The following is a 14,184-nucleotide window of genomic DNA, read 5'->3' as shown; positions in this document are numbered from 1 at the left end:
TGGCTCCCAGCCACATGTAGTCAAGTTACAACTCCATTATAGATCAAGTTTGCAGATATGATTAAATCCACCTGTACAATGGAGTTCAAGTGTGACTTGAAATATTTTTCATCAGCTCAAACTGGTCCACCAGTGGCAATCCTTCCTTTATGAAGATAGGTAACTATAGAGGAGAGGTCTCCAAAATCTCAAAACTTGATTATTAATGGTGTGCTGCCCTTGGATATAAAGTAAGTTCAGATGGTTCAACATACAGGGATCTGATTTCTGGCTGAAATGGGCAAACACAAGTTTCACCTTAACAGTATTTAAAAGCTTGTATCCAGGCATAATTTGATCTATATAGCTTATAAACTAGTACTAGTTTGATCTATATAGCTCAGAAGCATGGTGTTTGAAGGTATCTGGTAAAAGCCACAACGTCACCAAAATGACCCTATCATGATATTGTCATGTGACCGACACGAAGTAAATACTTGCACAATGAGGGATTGTTATCCAACAAGGGTTAACGACAAATAGCAAATCTAAAATAAATAAATAAATAAAAGGGTTAATAGTTTACAAGCAAGTTCTTCTATAAACAGGTTAAGGCAATCAACCCTAAAACGGATACTCATTTTTTTTTTCCTTTTTCCCTTCCCTGAATATCATAAATCCAAGAGAAGGAAGGTATAAAACTGAAGCCAGTATCTATTCAGCGGTTTGAAATGCAAGGAAGTATGCATTATATATGGCCAATGGATGCATACAATCCAAGGTCCTGTCAGTCATACAAAGTGAATGCCAAGTGTCTGTTCATTTGAAAAGCTGAAGTACTTTACAGCCTTCTCTAACTTAGTAACTTCTACCCTACATGAAGACACCTTTTAGGGAAAGCCAGGTATGCTATCCTTGGAAACACGTAACGGTCAAGATTACCTTTTAAAAGTTATTCTAACCACTAGAAACCCCTAAGTATACTGAGTAATGTTATTCCTGAAAACAGTTTGCTAGTTCTTTTTAAAAGCTGTATTAGTGACTGCCAGAACATCTTGAAGCAATGAGTTTCATCTGGTTTATTATATGCCAGGAGAGACGTACTAAAATCTCTTAATAAGGCACCTACTAGATGTACTGGCCTTCGGTTTCCATAGTCCCAGCATTTCCATGGCAACAGGCCATCTTGGCTAGAAGTTATTGGAACTGGCACATACAGACAACATCTGATTGGAGAAAGGTGTTAATAACTATGCTCTGAGGGACACTTTACAAAATTTTCCCAATACTTTTAACCATCATTGAATATCCTATGGACTGCACTGGCCCCTGTAAGTAGTAAAGCTGTGCAATGCTTCAGATTCAATTCCAAAACGATGCTTTGGAACTCATAAGGCTGTGTCTGTAGCACCTGTCTGCAACGCTTTAAAGCAGCTGTGTCTTTCCCAAGATCACATAGCTGCACTCCTTCTCCCAGGATCACAGCTGCCATGTGCACAGCACATCAACAGTTTCAAACAGATACTATATTCATGTTTTATCAACTCCAGGGCACTTTCTGGGAATCAAAACCGAAATGTTGCAGAGACCTAGAATGTAGCTTTTTTTTTGTACAAATCTTATCAAAAGTTTTAGAGAGAACATAAAAACTAACACAAACTAATACAGAATAAACAAAAGGAAGGAAGTAAAACAGAGAGAAAGAAAGACAAAAGCATAGAGAGAGAAGATAAAAAGAAATACAGTAGAAAGAAAAAGCTTCTGATTTCCTTTGCAGCATATGTAAGTAGGATTACAAGCTTACCTCTGACTCTATGATTACCAAAAAAAGGCTCACTTTTTTCTATTGTCTAATTTTTTTCTAATCATCAAAACCACAAGTCATAAGTACATTTTTTTCTGTCTCATGCAAAAAGTCTGTAAGGGGTTTCCTGTCAACCATAAATGTAGACATTGTCTTTTCTCTGATCAAAGAAGTCAACTTAGCCATCTCTGCAAGTTCCACCATCTTCACCAATCATTTCTCAATTGTGGGTAGTGTCAAATTTTTCCACTTTTGAGCATAAAGCTCGCTGCAGTTGTCATATGTAAAAACAAAGTTCCATGGCTTTTTTCTAGTTTTCTAGTCTAGAACATAGCTTAAAGTCTCCCTTAACTACCTCAATTTTTACTGGAAAACTGAGTACTGAGCAATTCTTCTGCTTTGAGGCTGCAAAAATTCAAGCAAACACTAGATGGCATCAATTAAAAAGCATGTCTGTATCCTTTTGCTGCCATCTGGTGGCCATCTGGATTTTGCAGCCCAAATTTGGGAGACCCAACTATATTTCCATATAGCTATATGTATATGTATATCTATATATGGATACTACTTTCATGTTACATTCTCCAGTCCTCTAAAGCACAATTTTCGGATGCAGGAACGAGGCCTTTTGTATGTATTCCACTCTTAATTAAATATAACGGTTCATGATCTGTATAACCCACTTGCCACAGTGGGAAATACAGTCTGCACGGTTCTTCCGGTAGGAGTACAAATCCCCACAAGGTCCATATCAAATGAGTTTACTGATAGGACCCAAGGGACAGAAGGAATGATCCGACACATACAGCTTGTCCTTCATCTTCTATTTTGCAAACATGACGCCAGCAAACACGACATCGCAACACAGCCTTCAATTTTACACGCAATCCCTTGCTCACCTTACTCATTATAGCATTATTTGGATTGATTCATGAAAGGGAAAACAATCTCTAATATTTATCTCTACGTTTTCATTCTTTTAAAAATGTTTCATTTTCCCCAGAGAGAGAGAACACCCCTTATGCAGTAGTCTCTCAGTTAAGCAGAACTCAAGCAACCGGCACAAAAATCGAACCGGACAAAAACCGGCACGCTCAAGCAACCGGCAAAAAAAAAAATCTGTATCTCTCTGCTGCCATCTAGTGGGTATTAGGGTTTAACAGTAACGCTCAAGCAACTGGCAAAGCAATCTGTATCTCTCTGCTGCCATCTAGTGGGTATTAGGGTTTAGTAGTAACTCTCAAGCAACCAGAAACTACATTTATCCGGCATCTACCCATCCCCATGGGTGCCGGTTAACTGAGAGTCTACTGTATCACTGAAGCAGAACAATGTGGTATCATTGTGAATTTATGGGGGTACAACAATAGTATCCCCCAAAGCTGATATAATTCTGCCAATATGAAATAAAAAATCAAACAGAATGAGGAGCCAGAGCAGGAAAAGGTCAGGAAAAGATCAGGGTTCAATCAGAATCCTATGGCGGTCTTATCAACATTTCTTCCACCCTGTCAGTCATAATCCAGCATACAGAATTGCTGGCAAGGGAAAACGTTTCTCCCGTCTTCATCCAGAACTACAAGGATGAAGGTGAACAAGTGGAAAGCCCAGCTATGCCAAAGGGGTTCTCTAGAAAGAGTAAGCTCATGGTATTATGAGTCGCATGACTCTTCTATGGCTTTCAAAATGTGTGCAGCATGCTGGCCAGGGAATTCTGGGAGTTGAAGTCCACACATCTTCAAGCTGCCGAGGTTGAGAAACACTGGTCTCTCCTTTCCTACACAGTGTGGCGAATCATCTGGTGGCCTAACAATGCTCAATTATGAAGCGGCTGGAGCTATTGCAATAAACAAGGTACAGAAAAAATGCTTCATTTTCATTCACTGCAGTCTTGTTGGTCGCAACTTTTCCTTAATGTTGGTAAACTCTGATCCTACAGTTAAAAAGAGATCCCATCTTGTGCAGTGGTTGAAGGTCCTGGGCTAGACAGTGAGAGACCGTGTGTTCTAGTCGTGCCTTGGGCATGAAGCCCACTGGGTGACTTTGAGCCAGTCCCCTTCTCTCAGCCCCTGGAAGGAGGAGGCCAAGGCAAAGCCGCTTCCAAAAAGGTCACCAAAAAGACTGTCCGCACCGTTCGTGGAGTCACCAGGAGTCAAAACAGACTTGAAGACACACACACTACCTTTCTAACCTGGAAGGGTTAAAAACAGAGAGGAGAAGGAACACCTTTATAAACAGCAAGCGCATCTCTCCATGCACTGCTAATGATGCCAAATACACAATGTATTCTTTGCAGAGTCAAAGGTGGGGAACAAGGCTGCAAAGAAGCAGCAGCCCAGTTATTTCCATGCAACTCCATGTAGTAAATCAAGAAATATTCTCTCAGTTACCTGTGTGGGTATGTATGCCATTTCTGACACAAACAGAACACACACTTAACAGATGGCACCCTCTCCCAAGAACCCAAATGAACACCCAGTCAGCTTTATGATGCTGAAACTGTTACCCGCTGCATATCGCTATGCCTTTTTTCTCTCCATAGCAACCAGACAGCCATCCGATACTCACAGAGGGATGGGGCTAAATCTTGCTCACGTCTTTGCAACCAGTGGACCTCTTAAATGATGGGGGAGGAGGAAAAGTTGCTAGTGCATCCATGGTTTATCTTAACCGTAACAACAGGGACAAATATGTGTGTGTGTGGACAAGCAAAGTTTGGGAAGGAAAGGGCAGAGGGTAGTAAAGCTCACATGGGCCAACTATCAACGGTCAATCCTCCTAATGAAAATTCACACACAAGGAAAGCCATCCTGGGTGTAAACAAGTCAGACGATTACTAAATGCAGAGTGATCATGTAAATCAATATCTCACTGTCTCAGTTATATTAGGAGACAGGGGTTCTTTTGTGGAAGCCAACGGTTGGGGATTTATTAACCTGAAGCATCTTGTATGCCAAAGCTCTGCTTTCCTGTTCAGTGTGGGGCTCCCTCACAAAGGGCTGTTTGGTACTCGTCTGTATCTCCAGGAGTGGCAGTGGAGCCAGGATTCACAAAAACGAAATGCCAGGGCTTTGCATTAGCAGAGACAGAGAGAGAATTTCTCACCCTTCCTCAGCATTCCCTGTTCCCTTGGAGCTCAGCATCAATTTCATGGTAGCTGTGAGAAGAGGTGGTCTTCCAATCACCGCTGTTAGTTGATGAGGGCTACTCAGTTACCATGCAAAATAGTTTGAGATGTTTAGCTGAACTTGGCTGAGCTCAGAAGTGAAGTGCATGGCCTGATGGTTGGGAGACTACCTAAAGGCCACATAGTATTGCTGGCCATGTCTGTGGCTAGTCCTATGAAGTACCAGGAATCAGGAAGTAGACTTGATTTGCTTTAGATAGAAACCTGCTCCCAGGGGAAATAAATGGTTAAACCTGGACATGTTTCCCTTTTTCATGAAAGTATCCTCATGGGCTTGGGGGATTATATATGAATATGCAAGCGTTTGTGTTCATTCATGGATCGGCTGCGCCTGCCAAGTACCAGGGCTAAAGAGAATGTAATAATGGGTGCTTGTGTTTGAGTTCTCTACCAAGTATTTTCTGTATTTAACTCAATTTCCCAGCAAGAACTTTTTCAATATTTTTTTGCATCTTTTCAAATATGCCGATACTTTTCAAAACACCCTTATAGGAAAAAACGTGTAACATCATTGCTCTATAATCTAGATAAAGAATTAAATATGAAGCTGAGTAAGAAGTGATACCAGAACAGACCTGGAGCTTTGACGTTCCTCTCACTTTTCCTCCGCCAATCTCAAAACAACATAGAGCAGCATTTCTCAACCTTGGCAACTTCAAACTGTGTGGACTTCAACTCCCAGAATTCCCTAGCCAGTCATGCTTGAAGTTGCCAAGGTTGAGAAACAGTGGCATGCAGGGATGTCTGTTACGCCTTCTCCCCAGACATATCCTATGCTTATTGCCCCGTGAAATAGGCTGAGCAAAGGCAGTGACTTGACACACACTCATATCAATATATGGATCGATGCAACATACTGCATTTTGGACTTCTTGAAGGCATGACTGTTGGGACCGTCAATTAAATTTAACACCAGACTGTTGGCTTCGTTCTACCTACTGAGCTGAGGAGAAGGAAAGAAGGAAATGTGTCAGGTTAGAGCCTGAGAAAGCCCTGTTTCCCTTCCATAGAGGAACAGCTAGCTCCAACCAAAGATGTTTAACTAACAAAATAGCCCCAAACCGTCTTTTCCTTGTGAAAGACATTTCCAACCTCTGAGTAAGAAATGAACTCATGGTGCTTTTATTCCAAGTATCTCCTACTATTGCTCTAATGTTAATTGTTCATATAACCTTACTGTTTCCTTCAGTAAGACATAGTAGGTGTGTGTGTCTGTGTGTGTGTGTGTGTATACACAGAATATTGTGGTATACAGTATATGTGCAGAATCACTGATAGTAGGAGGAGATAACCTTCTGTGCTAATTCTGTACTAATCCCTTCTTCCGTCTCCAAGAAGCATCTAAAGATGAGAAAAAATTGTAAGACTATCTGATTTTGGTGGGAGAGATATAAATATAAGCAGCTCATTCCTACTAGTGTTCCACAATTTTAAGAAGAGGGTCCTATCTTCTCTTTTTTTTCCCTTCTCCTTGTCTTACTTGTCCAGCCTTTTTAAATTTTAGACCAGAAGATCCAAATTGTCTCATGTATATATTGTGAAAACAGCCTCGTGTGGCGCAGAGTGGTAGGTGGCAGTATTGCAACTGAAAAAACTCTCCCCACGACCCGAGTTTGATCCCAGCGGAAGCTGGATTCTCTCTTGGGTAGCCGGCTCAGGCTGACTCAGCCCTCCATCCATCCGAGGTCAGTAAAAGGAGCACCCGGCTTGCTGGGGAAGGGGACGACTGGGGAAGGCAATGGCAAACCTCCCCGCTCTATAGTCTGCCAAGAAAACATCGCGAAAGTGGCATCCCCCCAGAGGGCCAGACATGACTCGGTGCTTGCACAGGGGACCTTTCACTTTCACATATATTGTGAAACTGCTGATAATTTTCAAGATGAAAATGGGGATACAAATGCTTTTTTGTATCCAGGGAGACTTGCCTGCTCTTGAAAAAGCTAAACAGGGTCAGCTGTGGTTAGTACCTGGATGGGTGAGGTAGTACTAGAAAATCTCAGGGCTGTAGGCTAGTCTGGGAAGTCCCCAGAAGGAGGCAGTAAGAGTCCTGCTGTATTAGGCCAAAGCTTAACTTGGTCCAGCATTTGTTTTTCACAGCACCTGCAAGACACCCAGGGTGCTTTACAAATAGGAGATAAATAGATACCGCTTTTCCATTTTTTTCCTCCTCGCAACCGGTAACACTGAACCTTTGAGATTAACAGTCTTTGCTAGACCTGTCCTCCAAGAATTTATCCAAATTCCATCAAAAACCATTCAGGTTAATAACCATAATTGCACCTTGTGCTAACGAGGTTTACAAGTTCACCTACCACAGCAACTCCTGTGGTGCTAAATGCAAAGTTTTCAACATGGAATTACTCGGGCGATTATTAAAACCAGTCTAAATCTGAGATGCACAACTACTGTTAGACTCCTCGTTACCTTAAGGTAACCAGTATGTTTTCTCCTTGACATTTCATTGACCAAGTATGGAGCAAACCACTTTCTTGTTGCCAAGAAAATCAAGGCCTGTCCTTAACACAACAGAATATTTTCTTTCCGAATTCCCCTTGCAATGCTTCTGTCTGTCCACCATAGCATTTTAACACGTGAGCTGGTACCTTCCGTGCCCAGGTAGCATGAAGCTCCCAGCAGTTACCATACTGATTGATGTAAAGGACGGAATTGCCCATTTTGTTAAGGTTGTTACAATAATACGTTTTCTTTTAATGCTATAAAGCCCTCTGCATTGGGAAAACGTATTATCAAAACTGCAATACACTTGCAGAATCAGGCTGTCTGAGAATTAGAGCACCAATCTGCCAGAAATCAAACCTTACCCTAAAACCTACGCACTAAAATAAATAGCAAACTCATTGTCAAAACTGCAAAACTTCCTAGCCAGGTTCTTTGTATTCGGTATTAATCAATTCAACAGAGCAAAAGAAATTCCAGTTGTAAAGTTGGTTTGCAAGACATCTTGGACGCTTCTTAACATACGTCATATTAAGTACCAACAAGCTTCTTACTATCTTTGAACATCATACCTTAAAGAGACAAATCTACTGTCAGCGGTGGCTATTAGATAAAGGTGGCAATTGTCAACAAAACAATTTCACATTTTACTCATAAGAAATACCTGCTGCTAGCCAATAACTAGGACAGTTTCAAGAATTTCTGCCTGCTTGAGCTTCCATCCAAAATTATTTCCCCCACCTGAAATAATTCAATCTTAACCCCTTGCAGAACACACATCCATGACTATTATCCTTAGGAGGGTAAAAACTAAAATTTAAACAGCTTAGAAGAGTAATTTTGGAACAAATTTCTTGATATGCAATTTAATTTTTTTCTTTTTGGTGTTACTATGAGACCAAAATCACTCTTACAAGGGGAGGGAAGGACATATTTAATAACATGCTCAACAAAATCTTTGCTTTGATGTTTTTCTGGATGTCAACCAACATCTAAGAAAGTCACTTGTTTTGAGGGTTCAAAATGGGGCTACGCAGCCTGTGGGTTGAGGGACCTGTGGTCACTTCCCTCAGTGCTCACTATACAGATCTCTGCTGTATCTGATGTGGGGGCGGGGCTCTTACTAAAGATAATCTGGCATGTTGCAAAGAGAACACACTGGAACAATCCTTTTCTAATGTCCTAGATAGCCAGTTTGGTATAGTGGTCAAGGCTAGAAACCAGGAAACCATGAGTTTTAGTCCGCCAGTCGCTCTCTCTCAGCCCTAGGAAGGAGGCAATGGCAAGCTACTTCTGAAATCTTGCCAAGAAAACTGCAGGGACTTGTTCATGTAGTCACCAGGAGTCAAGCTTGACTAGAAGCCAGGAGACCATGAGTTCTTCTCCTGCCTTGGGACGAAGCCAGCTGTCAGTCACTCTCTCTCAGCCCTAGGAAGGAAGCAATGGCAAGCCACTTCTGAAATCTTGCCAAGAAAACTGCAGGGGGTCTCCAGAACTCAGGACTGACTTGAAGGTATCTATCTACCTACCTACCTCCTAGCAGGAACCCAAAGCTTTTGTAACCACACAAAAATGACCTCACTTTTTCAGCATATAAGAGGAAGGCAACAAGCAGACTATCCATACAATTACAAAGAGAAATTCATTCCTCAAACTGTATTTTTAGCCACTCTTCTAGAAAACGTATAATAGCATATTGATAAATCTCACAAGTTCTGATCTTCCATACAAATAACTTTTTTCTTTCTTTGCAACTAAACACAAAATCAACCTGCTCTTCCTCACTGTTTTACCTCTCCCCCAAATGGTGACCTGATGCACTCTGACCACCCTCAAGGATCCTGGCCACGTGCCAAAAGTGGAACAGAAGAATAAACTGTCATCCCTACACAATCTTTTTAAAAAAAAAACACACACAAAACAGTGCTTGCAGGACTAATAAAGTGTTATTTTAAAAAGGGAGGAATGTGAGGAAAGCACATACAGTAGCTATGGACACATATGGAAATACTTTCCCAAGTCAAATGCTAAAGCTTAAGTGCTATCAAAATCTAATATCCACACAACCAAAGTGTAACTTTCAGAGAAGTTAATGGAGGAATGTGCAAGTAAACACTTAAAGGAGCAGGATAAATCCCTAAGTGTCTCACCCCCAACTAATTACTTAAACTAAACATCTTCTACTTCATTTAGATACAATTCAAATATTATTTACTTAAAGTTGATCACTACTTGGTCTTTTTTTTTCCTGTTACACAATTGTTGAACTTCTCACACCACCTAACACCTTCTTCCTTCCAACTTTGAATGTTCAATCATTACTTTTATTAAAACATGGGAGATAAGCAAATCCTATTGTTAGATCATGCCATTTAACAGAAGTAATTGCTGCAGAAAATTTCTTTTCTTGCCTTTTGTTTGATTGTTTGCAAGTTAAGTCCCCCAGTCTCTCTTCCAAATATATATTTTTCTTTCAAACAATGGAATTCACATTTACAGCCATACTCGCTGGCAAGCAAGCATTACAGTGCACTGCTTTCTTCAATAAATAATCCATGCGATGAACAAATCCATGTGGATTAACGCACATCAGAGAAGCAGAAAGGGAAAGATGGAAGCAACCCCCACTTGCCTCGTCAAAATTAAATTTAAATTTAAAAAACACTTACAGTCTCTCCAGCTCTTTTAAATCCTGAAAGGCTCCTCTCTCAATTGTAGTAATCTTGTTTTCCATGAGTTGACTGAAATGCAGAATAAAATGATTTGAAACTCCAATAATCAAACAATGATTAGCACCAATTATTACAACACTTGGCAGTGGGTACGCTTACAGCCACCCCTCCTTATTAACTCTGCAATTCTCACTCTATTCTTAACTTTCCATCCAATTTAATGTGTTAAGACTGTCACATGATATTGCAGTGTTACTTGGAGAAAAACTAAACTCTCCATTCTTAAAAAAAAGAGAGATCTTAAGCCTGTTTAAGAAGTTCAGGGGTCAGAGGTGAGAAAAATGTATGTCTTAACTAAAAAACGGCAATGCTACTGTTTAACAACAAAATGTAGAAATATGTACAGAGCCATATCTTGAAGCTCCTGTTTAATGAAAGTATGTTGTACAAACAAAAAGCACATTTTATTTTACAAGAGGAAGAGTCACAGGGAAAATGCCTGTCCAAAAGTTTAAAACTTTTCATCCAAAGGATGGATTAAAATTGGACAAACTAGTTATAGCTAAGCCCTAGCATGCAATAATTTTCTGTTACAAGTGATACTTATTCTTTGCTGAAAAAGCTGCAGTTCACACACCCACACACACACACACACACGACCCCCAAAAATGTATCACCTAAAACAGGGACTAGAGAAGTTTTTAAAGAGCCCAACTTTTTGGAGTCACAAATTTAATTTTATCAGAAAATAATCCATACTTATTTGGAAATGTTAAATGTATTTACTTGATACAGTAATCCCAAACACTCAACATATTCAGAAAAAAATTGCTTTCTGGGTTGTTGGTTTTGCAAAATATCCTATTCCATATGGATTGCTAAAGCTCATTCATTTTTGAAAATGCACATATTTTGCTGTATTTATAAATTCAAGGAATAACATGAAATCACAAGTGGTTACAATCCAGACTTGCTATTATGGCAGCCTTCCAAACTTTTAAGTCTTCCTGCAACTGCTTTTTCTTTTAGAATGTTGTTGCTGTTATTTTAGATGTTAATTCTTTTTTAAAAAATAGTCCTATTCATTGAAAAAGCTACTCTGCACAGGACTGAACTTCAGAAATAAAATTCAAGAAAAACTTACAGAACGCGAAGGTGTCTTAGACCAGCAAAATCCGTCCTTGTGATCCTTGTGATATTATTTCCATTAAGATCCCTAAGAAGAACATGTTAGCAGTAAAATTAAACATCCCATAAATATTAGCTATGCTTCTTAATTTTTCTAATAAGCGAGAAATGGTTTCTAGCATATTTGAAGATTAGCACTCAAATTTTTGTGACCATTCATGAAAGTTTAAGTTGCCATTCTCCGAAACAAGGAAGTGTAATAGGATAGATTTTGCTTTGTTCTCATTTACTGAAAAACATTAATAGGGATAATCCCAAAGATTATTTTCATTAATTTGGTTTATCATGACATGAATAGTTAAGATTAGTAACTTATGCTTCTAAATAGAGTTGTTTTCTTGCAGGAATAGCTGGGTGATTGCATAACAGACCTGCAAACACATTTCTACTGATATGGTGGTGGGGGAGTCAATTTCAGGATCTAGAGAAAGCAGGGGGTGCCAACCATGTGCCAGGAGATATAACCATGCATATGGCGAGTTTTCTCCTATGAGAATAAGAGGAGGAAGGATCAAGAGACCAAAGGAATGAAGAATGGAGGAAACCAAACTGCCTCCACACAACTCAAGGCTCTTTTCAAAGGATCATAAATTTTGTAGCATTCCTTAAAAAAAATAAACACCTACACTTTCACACGAATACTTCTGTCAATGGAGATAAACATGACACAGTTTTAATAACAATGAACTTGGGTTAAAAAGCATACTGTGTGTCCAAGTTAGTTTTAGAAACTTTGTTGCAACTATAATACAGTATACAAACAGTACTGATCAATAACAGAAAAGCTTTTTTTCTGGGCAAAAATTCAGTTCACTCTATTTTGTCATTAATAAATGAAATGGTCATATCCTTTAGGCTAAATTATTGAAAAATAACTTTATATGGAAAGTAATCTTCAAATAACGATCATTTGAGAAGGAAACAGTGGAGAATTAGCACACTCCTTTAAAGGGAGCTGGTAGAAATCACAAGTGATCAACACAGATTTTTTTTTCCCATCAGAGTTTATGAGTCACTTACATATTTTCCCCCTCACTCCCTGAAAAACAAATGTTCACCAATTTCCCATTTTTCCCAAACTGCTTTAAAAAAATCCACCAAATGTATAGGCCCCGTTTTAAAAAGCACTCAATATTTTTTTCATAATGTAATGGCCGAATTTTTCAAAGCGGACTCCAGATAATCTTTTCTCAATGTGTTGACTCAGTTTGGAATCATACACTTCGTTTGGAGATGGGGAAGAAATGAATGCTAAAGCTATTTGAGATATCAGATGGATCCGTCCACCTCTCTTCTGGAAACAGCCCTTCCTAACTTCACCCCCAACCATCAACACATTTATATTATTGGTGGACTGGGTGAGAATTTCAACTGATTTTGAAAAAGCAACCCTGCTCTTTTTCCTTTCCGAGGGAAACCCCTTCCCTAATACAGAGGCCTCCCTGCCAGATTAACCCTGTGTGTGTCCAGATGATGATGGCTGAAAATATAAAACGATCTTCAAGGAAGGGCTGAACTTGGCCATCCCAACTGGGATTTCCATCCTTCCAGGCTGAAGGATTACAAATGACACTTCCTAGTTAAAAGCCCCTGGCTAAAGTCCCCCTTAGGAGTTTTCTAAAAGCAATTTCCCCAGAATCAAAAAGATGCCTTTCCAATTAAGTGGGGAAGAAAGGGAAGAAATGGGAGCGAGCAAAGGTCCAGCTCTCACAAGGGCTGTTGCTCACCTAAATGGCCACCACCGTATTTTGCTTATTATTGTTTGGCGGCGCGGGGGGGGGGGGGGGACAGGCAGGGGAACTAATGGCCGGGTGCTTTCATGTCTCCTAACATTACTCCAGAAACCCGTAATAGAAATTGCGGCGGGGAGGGGGCGGGAGAGGCGAAGTTGGGTTTACCAAATCAATAATTCAGAAGGAAGGAGCTGCTGAGGGGCGCCGCCGGTTCCAGAGAGCGCTTCGCTCGCTGGAAGTAAGTAACCGCCACACTTCTGCGGCTGGGAGGTTTTAAAACAGACGCGGCTCTCCGGGTGTGCGGTTTAAGAAGGGGGGGGGAGGGAGCGAGAGAGAGAAAAAAACGCGAGGGAGGGCCTCTGGTGGGAGCTGCGACCCCCAAAGCTGGTGCCCCGAGCGGGTCTGCCGCTGGGGCCAGCCCCGGGCAGGGCTCCGGGAAGCCTGGCCGGAGCACTTGCGAAAAGCTCCCCGGGTTCCTGCCCTCTGCACGGACATCCGAACGGGTCTTAGGAGGGGCGAGGGCCGACCAGAGGGAGCGGACAGGAGGGGCCCCGCCAGCCGGCGAGCCCGCCCGGTTGCCCGGGCCCCAGCGACCGGACCTGCCCTCGCCCTCCCGCCCGGTCCCGGCGGCGGCAACGGGGAGGGCGACTTACAGCCTCTCGGTGTTGCGGGGCACGTTCCTGGGGACGCTCCGCAGCGCCAGCCCGTGACAGTCCACGCTGGTCCCCGAGCAGGAGCAGGGCGCTGGGCACGGCTGCGGCGCCACCTCGCCGAGGCGCAGCAGCAGCAGCAGCAGCAGGCAGGGCAGGGGCGGCCGCCGCCGCCGCAGCCACTTCATGGTGTCCTCTTGCGGCGCCCCCGGAGCCCCCGAGCCGCGGCGCGCCGACCGCGGAGGAGGAGGAGGAGGAGGAGGAGGGAGACCCCGAAGCCGCCGCTGCGCCGCCTGCGCGGCCAAGTTCCCGCGGGTCCCGGCGGAATCCAAAGCCCCGGCAGCGCCGAGTCCCCCGAGGGGCTGCGCAGGACGCGGCGGCCGCCCCGGGCAGGGCGCGACCACGACGACGACGACGACGCCTTGGCAGAGAAGCCCGGCCGCGCTTCCTCTCGCGCTTCGCTCTGGCGGGCGCGGCGGCGCCTTCAGCACCGCATGCCCGGAGCCCGGCGGGG

General features: G+C 42.3%; 1 protein-coding gene across 1 annotated transcript in view; it reads right to left on the bottom strand.

The window, feature by feature from the left end:
- The window catches only part of SLIT2 (slit guidance ligand 2), a 242,110-nt gene extending 228,227 nt beyond the window's left edge, over positions 1 to 13,883 (bottom strand). The window contains exons 1-3 of the mRNA XM_063309788.1: positions 13,674 to 13,883; positions 11,244 to 11,315; positions 10,097 to 10,168 (exon numbers count right to left, since the gene is read on the bottom strand). Of these exons, the coding sequence (XP_063165858.1) occupies positions 10,097 to 10,168; positions 11,244 to 11,315; positions 13,674 to 13,858 (329 nt within the window). The 5' untranslated portion in view covers positions 13,859 to 13,883. The remainder of the gene's footprint in view (positions 1 to 10,096; positions 10,169 to 11,243; positions 11,316 to 13,673) is intronic.
- Between the last annotated feature and the right edge of the window lie 301 nt (positions 13,884 to 14,184).

Source organism: Candoia aspera, chromosome 8 (genome assembly GCF_035149785.1).
Source record: "Candoia aspera isolate rCanAsp1 chromosome 8, rCanAsp1.hap2, whole genome shotgun sequence".
In the NCBI taxonomy this organism is placed as follows: Eukaryota; Metazoa; Chordata; class Lepidosauria; order Squamata; family Boidae; genus Candoia; species Candoia aspera.
Note: the sequence above shows the minus strand (reverse complement) of the source record. Positions and strands in the feature narration are given on the sequence as shown.